The sequence below is a fragment of the Miniopterus natalensis genome, chromosome 4 (assembly GCF_054644295.1).
Source record: "Miniopterus natalensis isolate mMinNat1 chromosome 4, mMinNat1.hap1, whole genome shotgun sequence".
Classification (NCBI taxonomy): domain Eukaryota; kingdom Metazoa; phylum Chordata; class Mammalia; order Chiroptera; family Miniopteridae; genus Miniopterus; species Miniopterus natalensis.
This window is the reverse complement of record NC_142084.1, coordinates 66,311,751-66,334,991: the sequence shown is the minus strand read 5'-3', so window position 1 is coordinate 66,334,991 and position 23,241 is coordinate 66,311,751. Positions and strand designations below refer to the sequence as shown.

The 23,241-nt window shown below is 47.5% G+C and overlaps 1 protein-coding gene across 1 annotated transcript in view; it reads left to right on the top strand.

Moving 5' to 3' along the window:
• Positions 1–23,241, top strand: part of MUC16 (mucin 16, cell surface associated) — a 99,562-nt gene that overhangs the window by 45,997 nt on the left and 30,324 nt on the right. The window contains 21 exon segments of the mRNA XM_087816160.1: positions 1,913–2,085; positions 3,880–3,915; positions 4,852–4,976; positions 5,064–5,131; positions 6,926–7,098; positions 9,057–9,092; positions 12,253–12,377; positions 12,564–12,631; positions 14,316–14,488; positions 14,798–14,833; positions 15,093–15,158; positions 17,069–17,199; positions 17,295–17,362; positions 17,969–18,141; positions 18,788–18,823; positions 19,081–19,140; positions 20,336–20,460; positions 20,729–20,796; positions 21,328–21,500; positions 21,613–21,648; positions 21,875–21,919. Of these exon segments, the coding sequence (XP_087672286.1) occupies positions 1,913–2,085; positions 3,880–3,915; positions 4,852–4,976; positions 5,064–5,131; positions 6,926–7,098; positions 9,057–9,092; positions 12,253–12,377; positions 12,564–12,631; positions 14,316–14,488; positions 14,798–14,833; positions 15,093–15,158; positions 17,069–17,199; positions 17,295–17,362; positions 17,969–18,141; positions 18,788–18,823; positions 19,081–19,140; positions 20,336–20,460; positions 20,729–20,796; positions 21,328–21,500; positions 21,613–21,648; positions 21,875–21,919 (1,994 nt within the window).

The following is a 23,241-nucleotide window of genomic DNA, read 5'->3' as shown; positions in this document are numbered from 1 at the left end:
TGGACTCTGCAGCTCTGCAGTTTATTGCCTGAAAAGAGGTAGGGATTTCCCAAAAGGAATTCTTACTGAGCCAGAGGGGAAACAAATCAAACGTTGAGTACTAGCAGAGTATATTGTAATCTTAAAACCCTCAAATGGACCTGAACTCTCAGAAATGGACTGTCATCTCTTCTCTGCCTCTGTCCATAGTCGGTGTCCTCCGAGGTCAGTGGTCTCAGGACCCTTTCCTTATACTTGATGACCCTATGGCCTCTCTGTGAGTTCCTTCTTCCAACCAACTCAAGTCATCCTACCAGAGAAGTGGGCCCTCTACCTACATCACTCCATGAGGAGAGATTCCTGGTGTACTGCAGATCAGTGTCCTCCAATAAGCTGAGCCCACCATACTTGCCCCATCTCTCCATAGCATGGGGGAATCAGTAATAATAATGTTGCTCATGGTACATGCCATCCAATAAATGCCAGTCACTTGCATGTTTTCATTCATTCACCCTCAGAACAATATGATAATTATCCGACCCTGCAGAGTAGTCGAGTTGTGTGCTTAAGGGGAGCTAGGATTTGAACCTGATGTCTGGCTCTGGAGCTCCTCCTATAACCACAGTACCAGCAGAACTCAAGGTTGCTGGGCTCAACAGCCCTTTTCATTTTTAAAAAGTACTCAGAACTCCAAAGAGCCTTTGGACTTGAGATCAGATCTACCCATGTTAACTGTGCTAGAAATTAAAACAGAAAATTTATTCATTTATTTATTAAAATAATAAACCTATTACGTGTTAACATAAATGAGGTATTTTTATAAACAATAACCATATCTTCCCAACCCCCAAAAAGAAGCACAATAAGAAGAGGGTCATTGTTTACATTTTTGCAAATCCTTTCATTGCCTGGCTTAGTAGAAGAGACCAGGACATCTGCTTCTGCATTCAATTTGTACAATATTTCACCTCATAGCCTCTGGAAAAAATGTCACTGTATACTCCCAAAAGAAGAGATGTGAAAGTAATGTCTTAGGATTATTATAAAAATATTCTTCACTTGGTGAAGATAATTAAGATCAGATAATTACTGTAAGTGGTAGTGTAATAGTTTTGGGAACACTAGAGGCCCCTGGGCCACACTTTGAGAACCGCTGTGACACTCTGTGGGTATAGTGAGAATATTCTGAGTAGCATGGATCTTAGCAAGCAGAAGTCACAGGCAAGGGAGGGAGGGGTCCTTCCTACTTGTACAGTCCCTGCTTGGAGTGAAACACTTCAGGATCAGCTTAAATTCAGGACAAAGTTATTTTTGAACCCATTGCCTCTGGTTACTTCCTAATTAGTTTTTTGTTTTCCTCCAAACTTGGTTGCCTGCCCAAAATGTGTTCCCAAAGAGTTGGCCTCGGCCTTGAGATTTGCCAACTTGAAATAAAATCCCCCTCTCAGGCTCAGCGTCACAACCAGCCATGGGGTGATCACTTACCTTCAGTCCTCTTGCTTTTCCCTTCCACAGGCTGCCTGGCCCAAGGATCCTCAGAATTTTTTCCCCTGGGAGCCCCACATCCCCAACCCCAAGGCCCAAGCAAGACTAAGCTATTACGGGAGTGACACCATCTATCTACCTTCATGAGTGGACAGGGGGTGTCCTGGGGGATGGCAGTTGAGACAGTGAGCTTCAGCCGGTTAATAAAAGGAGAAGGGGGCCAGGAAGAAGAATGTTACCTGAGGAGTGGCTGTGGGAACCTGAAGAACACCGCATTTAAGGAGGCGGGGGGTCTGGATCCCCCCTGTGAGACGGGAAAGGACGTGTTTTAGAAAGAGAGGAAACCTGGAAGGGCGCTGATATAAAAACTAAGGGGTGCAACCTAAGGAAGGAGCACTCAGGAGTATTTACCCCTCATGTCTTGACTCCCATGTCCCTCCTTCCCCAGGGCTGAAAGGGAGGGGACAAGCACCACAGTGGGTGCGATCTGCACCCACCACCCAGATCCCACAGGCTTCAGGCTGGACAGAGAACAGCTGTACTGGGAGCTAAGCCAGCAGACCCATGGGGTCACGCGGCTGGGCCCCTATGCCCTGGACAGCAATAGTCTCTTCGTCAGCGGTGAGTAGCTCTGCTGCTGTGGGATCTCCTCCTGCTCCCGGGTGGGGTTTCCTTGGAGTGCATTTCCCTGTACCCATGTTTCTCTGTACCCCTAGAATTTCCATGGGGGCTCTGTTCTCTCCCTTCATAACATGTAAAGAGCACCCTTTAAGGTCTGGAAACACCCTCTAGTCTTCTTCATCCCAATGACCATTCACAGGAGCCCAAATGGAGCATGCAGACATCAGGGAAGGAAGAGAGTAAAGTAAGCCCATGGCTGTCAACTCAAGAGCCAGTGGGTTCCCAGTGCAGTGACTGATCTGCACTCTCACTTCCTACAGCAGCTTGTGGTCCTTTACCCGTTCTCCAAGGGCTGGAACTACACCCCACCTGAGAAACAAACAACAAAGCTGCTAGGAATGTTTTTAACAATAAATTCCTTTGCAACCATGCTCTTAGCAACAACACCCACAACAACGCCTTACTGAAGGCTAATATTTATTTACTGAGGGATTCCTATGGCCCAGAATGTCATATGTATTATGCATTGCTAATCCTGCCCAACACTCTCTAAGGTATCATGTATATCTGGTAGAAGAGAAACCAAGGCTGGTGGGGAAATTCCAAGATCAGGTCATTAATGTAAGTGGGAGTGTCAGGAATCAAATCCTTAGTTGACTCTAAAATTGAGGCCCCCTAACTACTAAGCTACGCTGCAGACCAGCCCAGCAAGAACAAGCCTCGAACCTCAGGATGGGAAGGCGCCTCAGGAGAACTCTTTAAACTAGAGCTTGACTAGTTGTGTCCCCATTACATCACCGTGGGTGTTTTCTTATTACCTGGATTGAAACCTGTAATTGGATTTCGTTAGTGCGTGGAGATTCCTTAAAAGCAGTAGTGACTAGTGTGAGCTTTAGTGACTGCAGCTCTTGCTTTAGTCAAGCCCTCGCCCTGCTTTGACTTACTGTGTGGCCCTGGACAAGCCACAGGACCTCTCTAAGCTCCAGTGTCCATTTTCCAAGTAGAAAAGTCACCTAAGATTATTGTGAGGGTCAAATGGGATAAAAATCTGAATAACCCAAGTAAGTCACAGGGCTCCACTTGGCCCAGTCTCAGAGATAAGTTTCATTGCAAGAAACCCAGTCAGACCATCAAAAATAAAAAGAAGTCAAAGTTTTACTTATGCTACTCACAGAGCATCAAAGAGGATCCAACCCATGATCCGGAACCATACTTATTTAAATTCTTTTTCCCATTTCCTCTTATATTTCAACTGTATAGTCTTTGATTGACACCAGCCCAGTCTTTCCCCTCTCCACAAGCCCGCCCCTCTCTCCCCCTCTCCATCTCTCTCCATCATCTCAGTTCAACACTATGGAAGTCTGAGAACCACAAGGTCACAGATCAAGCTGTCTTTGGAGAGTTGGGTAGTGGGAGAAACTTGAAGAGTAAAGACAAAATTATAGTTAGTAGATAAAGAGAACACAACTAAGGCTGAAAAACTAATTTTAAAACTGTTGTCCCAGTTATCCGTTCGATAAGCTTGCCATTTACTCCAGCACTTAGCAAACCCCCCCAAGATTGGGGGTGCTTCGGTCATTGCTGTCTTTCTGGTTAATGATACCAAGGATGAAATTATCATCAGCATCAGGGTTTCAGGCAGTTACCTCATGAAGAATGCAGTTCTGTTGTTGTCCATTGATGCGTCTCAGAGAAAGCGCTCAGGGAGGCCTGTGTGCTTGTGTTTCTATTTCTACCCCCTCCCCATTCTTGACCTCCTCCCACCATCTTCCCCTTCCTCTTTCTTCTCTGCAGGTTACAGCCATCGGTACTGGATCCCCACCACCAGCAGTGAGTAATGAGGGCCTGGATGTTCTCCTGCCTCCGGGACCCTTCCTCCCTAAGCCTAATCCCCTGGAGGAAAGTACCACCCATCCCCCAGGTGTCAGCCCCAGAGTAGCCGCAGCCACCAGGAGCCTCGGATTAAGCCAAGCTAGAGATGCAAGTTCCCATGAACAGCTCCACCCTCTCACTGTTTCATGATAGGGCTCAACAATTTATAGTCCTACTGTATTTTCTTTCAGCTCTGCTGACCTCCACATCCTCTCCAGGACCCCCAGCATCTCTGAGCCCCACCCCCAGCTCCACAGGTAGGAATCTAGCCTCTGAGCCCCATTAAACCTCAATTCTCATCCCTTGGCTGACGAATTCCTGCTTGATCTGGACCATGATGCCCACCCAGGGCAACCTGTCCCACTTGCTCCCTCACTCCCTGATCTCTGGCCACGGCAGCCTCATTTCCTTTCCCCCAGGCCCCAAACATCCTTCTATCTTCAGGGCTTTTGCACTTACTGTTCTTGGAACTGTACGTGGTTCCCCCTTGTCCTCCAAATCCCAGCTCAGCATGCTCTTGCTCGGACCACCATTTCACTCATGGCAATTACTCTGTCCTGGATTTCTTGACTGCTCAAGTATTTGTGGCCCAAGGCTGAGCACAAAAGTTCTCAGCACCTCCTCTTCCCACTAAAATGTCCACAATTTGCCGGCCTTTGAACACTTTCGGATGAAAGGGTTGAGGTTCCCTATTGAGTTAATGTCACACATCTACCATGGAGGTCCCTTCTCCCCTGTTGGCTGGCTGAGGGGGGAGGGCATCCCAGAAAAGATATCTCAGGCCTCAACAACTGGACACTATGGACTGATGGATAACACTAGTCCCTTCTCCCACATGCAACTCAGGCCTAAGATTGTGATGAGTGTCCACTCTTTCCCTCCTTCCAACTGCAGATGTGGGCCCAGCCCCGGTGCCTTTCACCCTCAATTTCACCATCACCAACCTGCCCTACACCCCAGACATGAGGCACCCAGGATCTGCGAAGTTCAACTCCACTGAGAGGGCTTTGAATCACCTGGTAAGAGCCCATTGGTGCTTGCCCTGGCCTGCCTTGCCCTTGTCCCGCCCAGTCTCTGCAGCTTACCTGCCTTTCCCTCCTCCCCAGCTTGGCCCTTTGTTCAAGAACACCAGCATCGGCCCACTGTACTCTGGCTGCAGACTGGCCCTGCTCAGGTAAGACTTTCCTTTCCGACATGCATGAAGGGCAAGCTCACCTGGCGGTGAGGACCTGAACACGACAACTACAAAGCGGGAATCATAAATGATTGGGGCCTTCTGGGGATTCAGACTTGGAAGGTATCCCCTCTGACTGAGGGCATCAAAGAGGGCTTCCTGAAAGCAGTGTCTGTCAAAGGTCTTCAATTATTTGGATAAACAGATCCACAGAGCATTCATGCTCATTTGTCAAAAAATGCAGCACTGACTCATTAAACAAACATGAAATGAGACACCTCAGGTAACACCGAGTGACAGAAGCTAAGGGCACTGAGAGAATCGGCCATGGACCCTTTCCGCAAGGTGCCCAGAGTCGTCATATAGACTTAAAACCATCATACGACTGGCGTTAGTGCAATGATGAAGCACTACACGGGGCCATAGGAGCCTGGAGAATGGACTTTCAGCTCAGCCTGGGGAGTTGGGTGGAGGCTGTCTGAAGACTGTGGTGCCTGAGGTGCATTTTGACAGTCGAGTGTGCACTAGCCAGAGAAATAGTGGCAAAGGTATTTCAAGGGGCGGTGAGGCTTAAGTAGAGGGGCAGACATGAGAAATATCCTGACGCATGAGAGAAGTCCTGTGAAATTGGAGAGTAGAGTATGGGGGGAATAGCAATTGGATACAAGGAAAAAGGGAAAGAAAGGTTAGGGAGGGAGGGAGAGAGGGAGGGAGGGAGGGAGGGAGGGAGGGAGCTGGCTGATGGGGAGGGGCCTGCCTGCCCAGATGGGTGGGTGCACAGGAGTGTAGTTGCTCGAGTGGTGGGTCAGTTGTGGGATGAGTTTTGAGAAGTGGATAACATCAGAGTTCAGGTTGGAGCTGGGGCTAAAGGCATACTAGGGAGTTTTCGTAGTATTTTGCACAGCAGAGCACTAATGGTCTCCGTGTCCACATGCATGAAGTCACATCCTGTTTCTGTCACTAGCCTGGTGAGGTTTGGAAGTTCTTTAACATCCCCATGACTTTGCTTCCTCAACTATAAAGTGGGAATTGTATCTGCATTGATCTCAGAGTTGCTGAAAAGATAAAAGAGAAGCCAATGTAAAGGTGGCACAACTAGTAGGTGTCCCGTGAGTATCGGTTATGCTTGCTCAGAGCCGCCAGGGACCATGGAGCTGCGAGCAGAGCCCTGCCGTGATGTCATTTATTTTAAGTGGAACACTGGTAGATATGGGGATGGAAAATTTTGAAGTGATGATGGGACAGGAGGTGGGGAGACCAATGAGATGCTGGCCCAGGCCTGGGTATTGCCTGGATGGGGGACAAAAGATGGTGAGAGGTTCAGGAAGCTTCTCACATCTCTGGCTCTGGCTTGGATATGGAAACACGGGGGGCGAAGCAGGTTCTGTGCTTTCGGGAAGGAAGACGATAAGCTTAGTCTGAGATATTTGGAATCTGAGAGGTCTGACGGGCATCCCTGAGCCTGTTGGTTATGCGGCACAGGGCTCGGGGGAGAGGCCTTGGGCAGACTGAATGAGATTCGACCTCACGGTAATAAAGCTGGTAGCTGGAACAAATGGCTCCATAAGAATAGAAGTTGATTGAGGATGAAGCCCTGAAGATCGGCCACTTGGTGGGGTGGGAAGGTGCCTAGATGAACAGCACGCAGAAAGGGGCCTGTTTGCAAAACCAGTCAAGACCCAATAAAGAGGAATATCATAAAACTTGGGGAACGAGTCGATTCGAAGGAAAGAGCTGAACAAATTATATAAGTCATGTCTTGAACATCCTGTTTCCCTAACCCTGCCACCCTAGGACCGAGAAGGATGGGGCAACAACCGGAGTGGACGCCGTCTGCACCTACCGTCCTGACCCCATGGGCCCTGCGCTGGACGTAGGCCAGCTGTACCAGGAGCTGAGTCAGCTGACCCAGGGCGTCACCCTGCTGGACGCCTACACCCTGGACAGGGACAGTCTCTATGTCAATGGTGAGTGTCTGCGCTGCTGCGGGAGCCTCCTGCAGTTCCCTGTCTCTCTCTACCAATAGCTCTCAGCTGGAGGCGATTCTGTTCCTCAGGACATTTGGCAACGTACAGAGACATTTTCATGTCCTACTGCAGGGATGCTAATGACATCTAGTGGGTAGAGGCCACGGGCGCTGCTGAAGACCCCACAATGCACAAGACAGCCCCGCACCAGGAAACCTAATCTAGACCCAAATGTCCACAGTGTTGGGGTTGAGAAATTTCTGCACATGGATTCACAGTTCTGGTACAAACCTAGCATTTCCTTGGGGGCTCGTTGATGAGTGCTTCACACACCACAGTAGGTCAATTGTCTTTCCTTTTTCACCACCTGGGAAAAAATATTTCCTCCTCCTGTCAGACCCCAGCAGGAGCACACAGGCTCAGGAGAGAAGTGGGTGATGCCGGTGGGCAGCGGTGCCCAGCTCAGCCCTCACTTTACCCCGTGCTCTGGGCAGCCAGACCGACACTCACGGGACTCTTCATGAAGCACCACACTTAGCCAGTACTCCATGAATCATAGCTGTTTACACAACACTGTTGGCCACAGTGTCCCTAACGGCCATGCTAAGACCTAGAATAACTCTAATAACGGCTAATTCTCACCAAAAGGTCCTCATGTGCCAGGAATTACGACAAGGGGAGTAATTATGCTCATTTTTAGAGATCCATCATTCACTCACGTAGGAAGTCTTTTGCCTGAGATCTTCCAGCCGTGATGCATTGGCAGAGGCAACACTTGAACCCAATATCGAGTCTAAATGCCAAGTTCCTAACCACAAGGCAGCCCTGCAGACCCTTCAGATGGAGAAGGCCCCAAACCTCAGGACAGGAGGGGGCGTTCATGACCACAAGCCCAGCAATCCCACCTGGTGCTTCATTCGTTATTTATCCTCCTTGTCAGCTTAGAACTCCTTTTATAGATGGTTTGAAATATATGTTTGTATGAACAACAGCACACTCTACCCTGTGTCCGTAGCAGACTGAATGCCAGCACCAGGACTGACTTAAAGCGGTGGGTAATAGTGTGGGAGCTGGTGAGCGACAGATCTCTGTTTTGTGTGATGCTGAACAAGTCATGTAACCTCTGCAGGCACTCATGTCCCGTTTATAGAATAAACATACGTACCAGGAGGGATTGTCCTGAAAATTAAATGGGCTTATTTAGAAATAACCCAACAAAATCCCAGGACGCCTCTGGGTCCAGTGTTCACTCAGCGCCTGTCACAGAGCATCAAAGGAGATGCAACACATAGCCCAGAGAAACACTTGTGAAAAATTCTCTTTCCCCAATTTCTCTCATGCTCCAGGTTTTACACCATCCACTCGACCTCCAAGTCTCTTCTCTTCTTTACTCTCCCACCCCATCTCCAAATTTCTCTAACATTCCCCAGCACATGAACATTCCTTTTTCTCCATCTCGCTACACTTTTACCTTCACGTGCCACTCTCTTAAGCTGCTGTAATTTTCTCTACTTACGTCACAAAAAGCCAGAAACTAAGCTAGAAAAATAAAATCAGACTGTCAGAAAATATTGGGAAGAGAGAGAAGCTGAGAGAACAGGAGAAAATTCTCTTAATGGATTTGAGAGAACACAGGTAAGGCTGGGAACGGACACCTGTTCATAACTTTGCCCCATTACCCTGGTAGTGAGTTCAGCATTACTTCTGGGGCATGGTACATTCCCAGTAAGTAGGGACAGCTATTATCCTACTTTTATTTTGGGAATAATAGTGGTGATGATGTTCATTATTTTCAAAGGACAAGGCACCTAAGGGCACCAAATGAAATGTAGACATTACTGTTCATTTTTGAATCTCAAAAAAGTGTTAATGAATTTCATTTCTAGGTCTGCCATCCACCCCTTCCTTAAATCTTACCCATCCAACAGCACTTCTTTACTCTTTCTCCCTACCTGCAGGTTATAACCGTCGCAACTGGACCCCTGCCACCAGCAGTGAGTATTCAAAATGGAAACTTCGATGCCCAGGGCACCCTTATCCCCAGAGTGCATTCCTCAGGAGAAAAACTACTAATGTCCCCTCCCAAGTGCCCAGCCCCAGCCTCACAGCAGCCCCTAACCCACCTAAGGTCTTGCTCTGAGTCAAGATAGAAGCCCAAGTTCCAGTGAACAGCTTCTGCCCCGCATTCCAGGGCGGGACTCAATGATTTTCCCGTTTGATTTTGTTCTCAGCATCAGTGACTTCTACATTCTCTCCAGAGCCTTTCATGTCTCTGTCGCCCATTCCCAGCCCTACAGGTCGGAGCCTGCCCTCTGCGTTCTACAGAACTTTACCTCTGCGTGGTCTGGTCCCTGTGAACCAGCCTCAAGTTCCCTCGCTCTCTCCAGCACTCTGTAAACTGGCCACATCAGACATTTGTCTCTTTTTCTAGTGTCCTAGCCTCTGTCTGGCCTTGATACTAGCCCTTCCTGTAGATCAGTTATTCCTGGCACCTTATTGCCTTTCACCTCTCAGCTCCACCATTACCTTCTCTGAAAGACCTTCCCAGCCACCTTGTATGAAGTAGCACTTCTTTTGAATACATACCTCACTTCTCCATCATATCACCACAAGTATTTCTTTCATGGAATTCACCACCATTTGGTTTACTTAATCTTTATGTATTTGTCACTCTGCAGCTGAGCATCTAGTAGGCGCTCACTTTATATTTATAGATTGAATGAATGGATGAATGTAGCAATCTCTGTATACACCCACGTTTGTGGATTTTCTTTGGACGTCCAGAAATTCATTCAAGATCTTAGTCATGAACTTGAATCTTGCCCTGTCTCCTTGCCTTGCCCAGATGTGGGTCTGAGGGCATCTCAGTTTCCAGAAACCTAACACAGGGACTTCGTTTTTGCCGTGAAACCTGTGTTATCTCTACCCTTAAGATTTGTTTTAAAAATTGAGTCTCTGAGTTTTTCTGTGCTTATGTCATGGCCTAGGCTTAATCCTGCTGTGTGAGTCTGAAGTTATGGGATACACATTGGTGTCCTATAATTTGAATTTTGCCTTCAGATCTATATTTAGTAAGTCTTGACACTGCAGATGTTTTACATGCTCTAAACAGATCACATTCTCCACTTCCTCACTGCTCCACCCTGATCAACTCAACGTACCCAGCTCCTACAGGCTTTAAAATGTGTGACATGTGCTATAGACCAAGTTGTTCCATGACTGATGATGTCATTTTTTCTCTAGGTGCAGTCAAGATTTGTTCTTAATCATTGTTTTTCAGAAGTTTGATTATGATGTGTCTGGCACGATTTTTGTTGAGTTGATATTGTTTGGAATTTTCTGAGCTTCTGAAACTGAAAATGTAGGTTCTCAAGAAATTTGGAGAAGTTTCAGCCACTGTTTCTTATATTTTGTTTCTGCAGTATCTCTCTCTCCCTTTCTGGTCCTCCAGTTTAATGACAGTGTCCCACAAGTCCCTGAGGCTCTGTTCATTTTTTAAGCATTTTTTTCTCTTGGATCATTTCTATTAATATATGTTTAAAATCACCAACCCTTTTCTCTGTCATCTCCATCCTGCCCATCAAGTGACTTTTTTTAATATTAGATACTATATGTTTCAGTTCTACAACTACATGCCAGGCCCTGTGCTATTCTTCTTTTTATTTCTAACTTTTCATTTTGATATAAATGTAGATTCACAGGAAACTGCAAAAAAAAACCCCAAACCGTCCCCCCCCCCCCCCCCCCCAGAGATTCCTGTACCCTTCGCCTGGTTTCTCCTCCGTGATTGACATCTTACATGACTACAGTACAATGTCAAAGCCAGGAAGTCAGGTGACATTGTTAAACTCTACAGAACTCAGATTTCAGGTTTCACTATTTACATGCACTTGTGTGTGTGCGTGTACATGTAGCACTCTTCCATTTCATCACATATGTAGACTCTTGTAACCACCACTGCAATCAAGATACAGAACTATCTCATCCCCACAGAAATCTCCTTTGTGCTGCTCTAAGTCACACCCACCCATCCCAACCCCTGGACACTACTAATCTATAAACTGTGTCTACAATTTTGTTATTCTGAGAATATTATATCAATGGAATCATACAGCATGTGACCTTTGGCAACTGGTTTTTATCACTAAGCTTAATGCCCTTGAAATGTGCTAACTCCTTCAATAGTCATTTAACCTCCATAATTTTCTTACAAAGTATGATTCTCCTCATTTCACCATTAAAGAAATCGAGGTACATACAGGTTGAGTAACATGCCCCTTGTCTCATGCTGGTGAGGGCCTAGAAAGGACTTGAAATAAATATAGAGTTTACCATTTTAACCATTTTTAAGTGCACATTCACAATGTTGTGCAACAATTACCACTATCCATTTCCAGGACTTTTTCAACATTTCAAACAGAAACTCTGTCCCCATTAAACACTTAACTCCCCATGAACACCCCCAGCCCATGGTAACCTCTGTCCTGCTTTCTATCTCTGAATTTGCCTGTTCTGGGTACCTTACATAATATACAACATGTAACAACAGTAACAATATTATACCAAATATGTCCTTTTGTGTTTGGCATATTTCACTTAGCATAATTAGTGTACCATATATCAGAAGGTCGTTCTTTTTTATAGCTGAATATTATTCCATTGTATGAATGGACATTTGTTTGTTGATGGACACTTATTTTGTTTTCACCTTGGGGCTGTTGTGTTCAATAGCTATGAACATTGTGTTCAAGTATCTGAGTCCCTGTTTCCATTACTTTTGGGTATGTACCTAGGAGTGAAGTTGCTGGATCATATGGTAATCCTGTGTTTAATTTTCCGAGGAACTGATTTCCATACAGCTCCACCAGCATTCCCACCAACAATGCACGAGAGCTCCAATTTCTGCCCATTCTCAGCGACGCTTGCTATTTTCCTTTTCTTAAAAAAATAATAGCCGTTCTAATGGATGTGCACGCTACTGCATCTGACAGCATCTTGCTTTGCTCTTTATATAGTTTGGTCCTAAGCTAGTTTACCTGCCTACTTTAAACCTTCCTCAGATCTGGACCCTTCATCTTGGTCCCCAGACGCTGTCTGAGAGCCCGGCCCAGGCCTGACGCAATCATGCCTCCTTTTCCCCTCTCCCTGCTGCAGCAGCAATCCCTTTCCTGGTGCCTTTCACCCTCAACTTCACCATCACCAACCTGCACTACGAGGAGGACATGCAGCACCCGGGCTCCAGGAAATTCAATGCCACAGAGCGGATCCTGCAGGGTCTGGTGAGAGCCCAGCCTACTAATGCCAGCCCCACCCACTTTACCCAGCCCTGCCCATTAGTGTCAGCCCCTCCCACCCCGCTTATGCCCCCATCCTCACCACCTCCACCCTATTCACCCCACGAATCCCCCAGCTCCTCCTGCCCTCCCTCAGTGGTTCCTTCTCACCTCCCCTCTCCTCTCTCATAGCTCAAATCTGTGTTCAGGAAGAGCAGTCTGAGATTACTCTATGCAGGCTGCAGACTAGCCTCGCTCAGGTGAGACCCTCCCCAAGAACACAGCCCTGCTGGGCTATGGGACCCTAACCTATGGGCTCCGTGACTTTGTCCCTATTTGGAATAACCACTGCCCATGGATCCTAAGCATTGAAAATACCTACAACAACAACAGCATTTAAAAATTACTAAGACCCAGGGAACTGTGCTGTCACTTTATATTTAATCTCATCAGTCTTCCCAACAGCCTCATGAAGCAGGAGCAAAAGGTGAAACTGAGGCTCAGAGGGATGAAGTAGCTTGCACAAGTCTCACAGAGCAATCCCAGCATTTTGGGGTATAGATCCAAACTCCTAGCCTTTAAGCAGCACTGTCTCCGCTGCCCACATTATGACCTTACAGTGTGTGGAAAATATCAATCTGACAACCTCTCTAAAGGAACTGCCCAGATAATCTACAAGAGGAAGAAGAGCTAGTGTTACAGAGAGAAAGTGTGCTCCCAAATGGGTCAGACTCAGCTGAAGGGAGCCTGCCCTGCCCAGAGACAGCTAGGGGTTTAGGCAAACACTGTCCCCTAAAAAGGGCTAGAAAGGGCATCTGAACACAGCCTGGGGTGGAAATGGGTTGACACTGGTATAATTCCTAATACACATTATTGAAATTATAATCTATATTACTTAGTGTATATATATCACATATTAGGTATCGGTATAACAGAAATAACATATAATTTATATATGCACAATATAGAATACAATAATAAATAAAATATAAGTAAATATACATTATTATACATGTTAAACATATATTTATGTTTGTTGATTTATTATATTTACATTATATATAGTTGTGTTATATATAATACATACTATAACGAGTGTAATGAAAGTTGTAGGAATTGAACAATACAGCCCGTAGGGATGCTTTGGTGATTGAATGACGTGCTAATGAGTATGAAATGCTGGCCTGCTGCGTAGTAAATATTTAATAAACGGCAGTTGTGCCCTAGCCGGTTTGGCTCAGTGGCTAGAGCGTCGGCCTGCTCCCTGAAGGGTCCCAGGTTCAATTCCGGCCAAGGGCAGGTGCCTCGGTTGCAGCCTTGGTCTCTGGCCCCCATCGGGGCCCTTGCAGGAGTCAACCAACTGCTGTGTCTCTCTCACATCGGTGTTTCTCTCTCTCTCTCTCTCTCTCTCTCCCTTCCACTCTCTCTGAAAAGCAATGGGAAAAATATCCTCAGGTGAGGATTCATTAAGTAAATAAACAGATGGTCGTTGTTATTGTGGGAGGCAGGGCATCCCTGGCGCTGGGGCATGGGTGCCCCTTTCTCTCTGGAGATGGTGCCGATGCACAGAGGCCCTTATGTTGAATGAGTTACGCTGTCAGGCAGGGTGACCACCCATTACAGCTTGAGCCTAAGCACCTTGTTATGTCTGTCAGGACTTGTGACAGGATTTGGCTGTCATTTGGCCTCTTCCAGGATTGTTAGCCTCCCTCAACAAGTGCCTTCTCTGTGCCTGTCCCACACCTAGTGCTTTCAGAGGCATCTCTCCCAGGCATGCAAGAGGCTTGGAGTCCATGGGTTTCTAGCTACTTGCTTCTGGAGGTTATCTTCCTGAGGGCAGCAGTTAGTTTCCCTAGTTCCTGTCTTAGGGGCTGGCCAAGAGAGGGAGGGACGGATGAATGATGGAGAGATAGTTGGACCAACCATATGGAGGTTCTCACCCAGCCCCGAGAAGGACGGGACAGCCACCAGAGTGGACGTCATCTGCACTCATCGCCCTGACCCTGAAGGCCCTGGACTAGACAGAGAGCAGTTGTACTGGGAGCTGACACAGCTGACCCACAGCATCACCCTGCTGGGACCCTACATGCTGGACAGGGACAGTCTCTATGTCAATGGTGAGCAGCTGCGACGTGGTCTCTTCCTCCCTACTGGGCAGCCCCTCCCCTCTGACTTGAGATCACACTTGCAGTGGGCCCTTCGGGGTTTGGCCAAGTGCACGAAGTGATTTGGGCTCATGGCTTTTTCTTCAACTTGGACTGACTTCTCCCTCAGGGCCTTCTTTCCTGATGTGAGGGAGCTGATGGAGAATCCCCAATAGCCTCTGCCCCATGAAACCCCCTCCATTGCACCAGGGTACCCCTGACCCGTATTTGGTCCCCCCTCTCCCCAACCCTTACCCACTTCCTTTCTCACTCTCGCTGTAGGTTTCACCCATCGGAGCTCCACACTCATCACCAGCAGTGAGTACACAGTTGGTGTCCCAGTGCCCCCTACACCAGGCAAGAAAGGAGCTGACCCTTCCTCACGCCCACTTATGTCCTCTCCAGGAGGGAAGGAGCTCCCGGGAGGGCACAAATTATTCACTGTCCCCTCTTCCCCAGTTCTAGAGGGAATCCCTGCTCCATCCCCACATACAGTAAGCCCAATAAATAATATCTCCTGCCGGCATTTCTGCCATGTGAGTGCCTTTCTGCTTTCACTGACAAGGCTTTTCTGCAGCTCCTGCAACCTCCACGGTTGACCTAGAGAACTCTGGGACTCCATCTTCATTCTCCAGCCCCACAGGTGAGTACCAGTCAATGGCACATCTGTGAGAGAGTGCCCGTTGAGTGTAAACATATCCGATATTATTCTCTGAAATAAGATGGAAAGTCATAGTAAATCTAGTAATAATGAGTCAGCCAACAAACTTTATTGAGCATCTACTCTATGTGGGCCCTGGGGATACAACAGGGAATGTGAAATTTTAAAAAATCCCTGCCCTCACAGAGCTTATATCCTTGTGATATAAGAATACATGTTGTGATGATGATGATGGTAATGATGGTGGTGATAATAATGATTGATGGTGATGTGGTGGTGGTGATGGTGTGATGATGAGGGTGGTGATGAGGCTGCTGATGGTGCTAATGATGACAGTGATGATGATAATGGTGATGGTGACAATGGTGATGGTGGGGATCAAAAGATAACAGATAATATCTGACATTATTGAGTATTGAATATGAACCCAGTGCTATGCTCAGTATCTAACTAGTATTATTAAAGATGCTTTTAAAAACTTTTTATCATTATAGCCATGGAAGGCATGGAAACATTTTATCACTCACTTTAAATCTTGTTGCTTATTTTTAAAAATAGATATACTGCACACTCTTGCATTTCCTCTGTATTTGAGCATTATGTTTATTTCTGTTGACCTCAATGTTAAGTAAACCTGCTGTATGGAGCAACTGTGTCTTCCTCCTTTGTGCTCCCCAGTGTCCACTGCAGTGACCTGCTCATGGTAGGTCTATAGGAAATAGGTGGATCCTCCCAGGAGAGGAAGGAATGAAGTATGATTCCTTGTGATGTGTGGAAACCCTCCATTCCTTCCCTGGTTCTAACCCCGAATGACTCTGTCAGCTTGTGCCCAGTACAAATGTATGGCTCTGTGTCAGCACTCCCCACTCCCTCACCCGTGGCCAGCATCACTAAGTGATAACAGCATCCATTCTTTCTGAGCTCAAGACAGCTTCAGAATCCTTACCAACAAAATACCCCAGGCAGTCGCTACCATGTCAGTTGGAGTTGTCACAGGATTCTGGAGCACAACTCAAGGAAATTAGGTTCCTAGATGATGTGCGAGAGGCTCCTTGGTTTTCCTGGGAGGCATCTGTGAGTTGGAAATTCTCAGCTCAGGTTCAACTGCGTCATAACTGAGAACCCCAGTTTGATCCAAGACTACTCATACTGGCTAACTACTTGCCTGTGAGGCTCAGCCAATAGGAGGCATTGGCAGAACAGTGGTGGGCAAGGCAAGAGAATAGCCAGGGTATTTCTTCACCCTCCTCTCTTCTGTTTCATGTAGCATCTCCAGCAGGGGCTTTGTCCCCTCCATGGTCTCAGCAATCTCTGGTATGCCACTCTCTCGTCCCTTTGTGCCATTAGCCCTATGGGGCTAGGGATTCTTGATTTTACTCATCTCTCTCTGTGCTACGCTTTCAGTATTTTTCTATTAAATTCCCTCTATCGAAATACCTGACATAGATTCTGTTTTCCTAACTAGAAATATATGTGCCCAGTGGTGGTGGCACATAATTTGATGTGATGCCTTATGCATCAATCAATATTCGCTCAAAGAATGAATGAATGAATGAATGAATGAATGAATGAATGAATGAATGAATGAATGAACTAAAATTGTAACTAGGAACCTGAGGCATGAGTCTGGTCACATAATAGGGCTGATAAAGTCTTGGCATCACATTAGGGGCCTCCAAATCAGAACTCCTGAGGGAAGAACCAATTCCGGGTATCAGGAGCGTTGGGTATGATTTACATGGAGGATCCTGGCTGCTTTGGATTAAGAACCGGGCTGGGTGGAGCCGTCTGGTGGAGAAATCAGAGCCCATCTCTGTGAGGGCTCAGAAGCTCAGGCTGGACTAAACAGAGTCCTAGCAGGCTCAAGATAGGTCCTCTCATTTGCCTTCCAGTTGCAACAACAAGCCCTACCCTGGTGCCATTTACCCTCAACTTTACCATCACGAACCTGCTGTACACGCCAGACATGGGGCGTCCAGGATCTGCAAAGTTGAACATGACGGAAGAGGTCCTGCAGCCCATTGTAAGAGCCCCAGGCTGCCTGCTGCCCACTCCTCTTCACCCCCCCCCCCAGTTCCCTTGCCTTCTCCTGCTTACCTCCCTCGTATTTCTCCCCAGCTTGGTTCTTTGTTCCAGAACACCAGCATCGGCCCGCTGTACTCTGACTGCAGACTGAGCTCACTGAGGTGAGGTGCTGGGGAGAGGGTGCCTCCCAGATCCAGTTTCTGTTCTCCACCCCGCGTGTGTCCCCCTTGCCCAGCGTAGCAGGCTCTCGGTACCTGTGTTGCTGCACCTACTGAGCCTCCCCCCCGGTTCCTGTTTCTCTGGGTTCTGTTTTGTCTTCTGACAGGTCCTAACCAAGATGTAGAACATCTCCCAGTATTTAAAGCCCTGTAATTTCCAAAATTATACTGTACTGAGGAATATTTAAAAAGCAAAAATGAACAATCCTTGTGGCATGCACATTTCTTAACCCACATTTAAGAGGCTCAAAGGTGATGCAAGATCTCAGGGCTGCTCCTACCTGAATATTGCCCCACCGTGGCCTAATCTGACAGTGGGATAGCAAGAGACTGGCACGTGAAAGATGCACAAACCTTGGCCAACTTGAGTTTCAATCCACCTTCTTCGTCTATTGATTATTAATAAATCCTAGATATTTTGTCTTTTTATTTTCCCTTCTGAGGAAGAGTATTTCAGCTTTGTGACTTTTCTAGATATTTCATTCTTATAGTCTCCCTCAGCATCAATCCTGCATATTTCCTCATATCTGTGTTCCTCCCCTACGCCAGGCCCGAGAAAGATGGATCTGCCACCCGAGTGGATGCCATCTGCACCTACCGCTATGAGCCCACAAGCACTGGGCTGGACAGAGAGCAGCTGTACAGGGAGCTGAGCCATGAGACCCACGGTGTCACCTGGCTGGGCTCCTTTAGTCTGGACAGGAATAGTCTTTATGTCAATGGTGAGTGGAGGCTCGGCCGTCAGGATTTCATGCAGACTGTGCGCTCTGGCTCATGGCACACATTCTAGATCTCCTGTCGTCCTCTGCGGTGTGGGGAGGATTTGAGCTTGTCTCAGACTGGCCGACACCATTAGGGAAGAGGCATCTATCCGTTCACAGCTTTTCCAGAGATATAGTGAGAGATCAGACACTCAGAGAAGGGGGTTGGGGACAGAGGACAAAGGGATGAAGATAACAGGTGACCTGATATAGAAATTCTTCCCTGTGCTTTAGTAGCATTGTTTGGGATTGGTCTATAGGGTCTTCATTTTGAGGATGCTCCAAAAATACTGCTTAAATAGATTCATAGATACTCAATGGGCCCAGATTCTTTTTCTTTTTTTAAAATTTATCTTTATTGTTGAAAATATTACAGATGTCCCCCTTTTCCCTCATTAGCCCCTTCCACCTCCCACCCACTCCCTGCCCCAGGCCTTCCCCACACTATTATCTGTGTCCATGGGTTATGTGTATATGCATATAGATTCTTTGGTTAATCTCTCCCCACCCGACCACCCCCACCTTCCCTCTGAGGTTCAGTTCTTGACGCTTCCTCCCAACCCGATCCTTACAACTCTTCACCCTCTCTCTCCCTCTATTGCTGCAGGTTACACCCATCAGGCCCTGACCTCCACCTCCAGCAGTAAGTACTATTATGGGTCCCAAGGTTTCTTTGCCTTGGGGCCCATCTCCTCTCTGCTATCCTTACCACACTTCTCCAGGGAGGCAAAAAGTCAGCAAACTTCAATTTTTCACACCTTCACTCTCCTGCTCAGAAAAGAGAAACCTGGTACAGGCTAGAGGACAAACAGGAAAAAGGTCTGAAGGCCCCACGCTGGGCCCTCTTTGGCTGGGGAGGCCCTCGGCCATCATCTGTGACTTGCTGTGTTTTCTTTGCAGTTGTTGTGGCCTCCACCATCTCCCCGGCAACCTCAGCAACCCCAGTTCCAGTCTCCATAGGTAGGGGCTTCCTCTCTGTAATTCCCAGTGGCGAGCCACGACCATTTCTTCATTCATTCAATAAGTATTCATTTGGCACTTGCGAATGTGGATCCAGATCCACATTCAGTAAGTATTCATAAAAGGCCCCGGCAGTGCAGAAGCAAACAGAATAGAAAGGGGCCTAGTCTTTGATAGGCTTCCAGCAAGAAAGACAGACAATAAAGACTTGAGGGTATAAATCGGTATTGAATTACAATCAGGATGGCCTTGGGTGAATTCTGCAGGTGTCTCTGTTGGGGGGTTGGGGGCTTCTTTCTCTAGGCTCTTTAGTTTTCATTTCCAGGAAACAAGGGAACCACATGAGCTCTGTGTATACCTAGAAATGCCCTCTTACAGGCCCTGGCCAGGGATTTGGGCATTTTCTGGTTGGAATGAGGGCCAGCTTTCCACTCCTGGGCTCATGATAGATTGTGACAACACCCACTGTCCCAGATGAGGGTCCTAGATGGACTGGCGTTACCTCTGTATCACTCAAGCGCATCATACTCATCAGCCAGGGCCTCTTGAAGGCATTTGGATCCCTGTTCACCCATCCAGAAAGAGCGGTCAGTGAAGGTGGGATCTGCCTGTGGTCCTAGGTGGAGCACAGGAGCACAGACTCTGGGACCACAAGGCCTGGGTTCAAATTACCCTCTGCCATTTAGAGATTGTGTGACTTGGGGCAAATTATTTAAACTCCCTTGGGCTTTGTCTTTACATCTGTACACTGCAGATAAGAATACTACCTTCCTCCAAAGGGTTTGCCTCATGGCTTAAATGAGTTAAAATGTAAGTGAAGCACTTAAAACAGGTCCTGACCCCTAAAACCACAGTGTGTTTCTTCAAACAATTTTAAAAAATCAGTAAGTAAGTGGATCTCATAAAAACAATTTGGATAAAATAAAAAATAAAACCCTCCGGAAGAGAGGATATTTGTCTGGAATTTTAGCAAACTGGAAGGCCACGTGTGTCTGCTTCCGGCTTCATGGTGAATTTGCTTCTGTAGTGCAATTTGTCACACTTGTCCTCAGTGCTCCCCAGTTCATGCTGATGTCCGGGATGTCCTTTCTCTGAAGCTGCCCGTTTTGGAAGAGGACATGTGTGCTGCCCCACACTCAGGTGCACTGAGCTCCGGGTGGGCTCAGTGGGCATCTCTCTTCCACCTCCACTGCAGTCACTGTCCCTGCCCTGGTGCCATTCACCCTCAACTTCACTCTCACTAACCTGCACTACGAAAAGGACATGGGTCGCCTTGGTTCCTCGAAGTTCAACAGCACTCAAAGAGTTCTGCAGGGCCTGGTGAGAGCCTCACCCACTTCACTCTTGTCCCAGCCACTGAAGCTGGCCCACCTAACCCCTGCCACACCCATGGAAGCTGACCCTGGCCCACCTCACTCTAGCCCCAACCACCAATGCAAGTCCCGTCCACCTACCTGTCACACCCGTGGAAGTAGACTCTACCCATCTCATCTTTGTCTCCATAGATTCAAGCCCCACCCACTTATGCCAGCCCCATTCACCTCACTTCTGCTGCCCATCCACTCACTTCCCTTTCCCTCCTCTACAGCTTAGAATCTTGTTCAAGAAGAGCAGTGTGGACCCCCTGTACTTGGGCTGCAGACTGACCATGCTAAGGTAAGACCTTGGAACAGCCAGTCAGGGCAACCTCAGGTGCTCCGAGACCTGAGGAGTTTGGTCCCATTCCTTCCTGCCCTCCCTGTCCAGGTCCCCAGCAAGGTAGAATTTAGGAGGCACTTGTTCCAAGACCAATGCCTCTTCTGATTGTACCTCCCCCCTACCACTGTCCCCAGCTTCTGCAGAGCCCATCAGCAGGACTGGACCCCTAACCTGGTCATCCTTCTGAATTCCCTCCTCCCTTCCCTTGGACCAGCGAGGGTATTTCCTTTAGGTTTTCATTTCCATCCCCAGGATTTTCTCAAGCCAAATGTGTCTGTTTTACTTGCTTTAATCCCCAATTTCAAATGTACACATCTCAAGTATGAGCTCTCCTGTCCCCATACCTTGAGCATGCAGGTTTCTACCTTGCAATTTAATAATAATTCTCTCACCCACTGGCTCCTTCCTGTCCTGCCCCCAAGAATGTCAAGACCCCTCCCTAGGAACTAACTTCATTTATTGTCATCCCCATTACCCACCCTTTGCCAGGCCCAAGAAAGATGGGACAGCCACTGGAGTGGACATGGTCTGCACATACCGCTCCGACCCTGTGGTCCCCGGGCTGGATAGGGAACGGCTGTACTGGGAGATGAGCCAACTGACCTATGATGTCACTCGGCTGGGCCCCTACACCCTGGACCAGGACAGTCTCTACGTCAATGGTGAGGAGCTGCCGTGGTTTTTGCATCTCAGCAAGTCCCACATCCCCATTCTTCATTTCCCCCTTTCCCCCATCCCTCTGGCTCCTCACCTTATCTTTCTCTACTTGTGCAGGTTACACCCGCCAGACTCGGGCAACCACCCCCAGCAGTGAGTATTCTGAGGTTTAAAAGCTCTACAACCCCATAAGTCTCAGCCCTTAGGAATGGAAAAGACCAGAAGTTCACTGCCTCCATGGCCCACCCCTACTCCACCCCCAGCCTCCAATGAAAAGGAACCAGTACCCAAGAAATCCCCAGGCATGACCACCCCCCCCACCAAATCTCCAAGATATGATGGCTCCCCAGCCCAAGTTTATGGGGGTTTTTCTCTCCAGTGTCTATGGTGGCCACAGTTTCTGCAGGGATCTCCAGTTCCACAGGTAGGCATTGTCTTTTCTGCAGATGCTCCCAGTCTCCCCTTTTGGGTTCTAAGCACAAGACGTAGAGGAGGGGTGCAGTAGGTGGCATCTCTCCAGCGAGGCCAAGGCTGACTCTGGAGTGTATGACCAGCTACCCAGGCCCCTGCAAATTTCTTGAATAACAGTCCCACCCCCAGACTCAGAGTCCTAAGCCATTCTCTGTGACGTGTTTCTGAAAACTATAGGTAGACCCAGAATTCTAAACCATCTCACAAACCTTAGAAGAACAGAAAGCAGAACCTCTCGCTGAGAACCGATTTGCCCAGTGGCCAGTTTGCCAGATCGGTAAAGGATCCACTCCCCAGTGTACCTACTTCACCAGTAGCTCACTTTGAGTATTCTTTGTGAATATATTGAATAGATATGACTTTATTTTTTTAATACCTTTATGAATCTGTTCCTTGTGAATATATACAGTTGACCCTCGAACAACACAAGTTTGAACTATGCAGGTCCACATATATGTGGATTTTTTTTCAAGAAATACCTGTCCTGTTTTTGATCCATGGTTAGGAGCCCATGGAAGAGGAGGGCAGACTGTATGTATTGATCTGCACTATTTTATACAGGGCACTTGGGCATCCATGGATTTTGGTAGCCACAGGGAGTCCTGGAACTGATCCCTCCAAATACCAAAGGTCGACTTAACTTTCGAGGGGAATCAAAAGTTACGTGCAATTTTCAACTGCACAGGGGTCAGCACCCCTAAAGCCTACATTGTTCATGGGTCAACTGTATAATCTCTCTGGCTATAGTCAGTGCAGAGAATCATTTCATCTTAGCCACACGGTAAGGAACGTGCAACTTATTGAAGTCTAGGGACCGTGGGGTGTTTCTCCATTTCACGATTATTTTGCGTGTGTTTGTCCCATCCCCCAACTTTTTATAATGCGAACTGTCAAAAATAGCCAAAACATGGAAACAGTAGTGCCAGGAGCCTCCATGCCCCTGGCCCCGTTATTGACATTTGGTCTTGTTTCTTACACAGCATTGTTGCGCCATCGCCTGACCCAGGCATTGCTGACCTGTGCTGTGCAAAACTGCACAGTGGAAATCACGGGGCTTATGCAAAAAATGGGGCTCAACACTGAAAACCTTGTCAGTGGCATAAAAAATAGGAATCTAATAAAACAGAAGTTTTATGTATGTTGAGTGGTTAAGAAATACATAAATACTACAAAAAATATAGCCCTTTACCTTGAGAGAGGCCTGGTGTTTCCTTGTGGAAGTGGTCATCACAGGGATTGAAGCTTGTGAGTTCTCATGAAGAGGTTTGGAAGGAG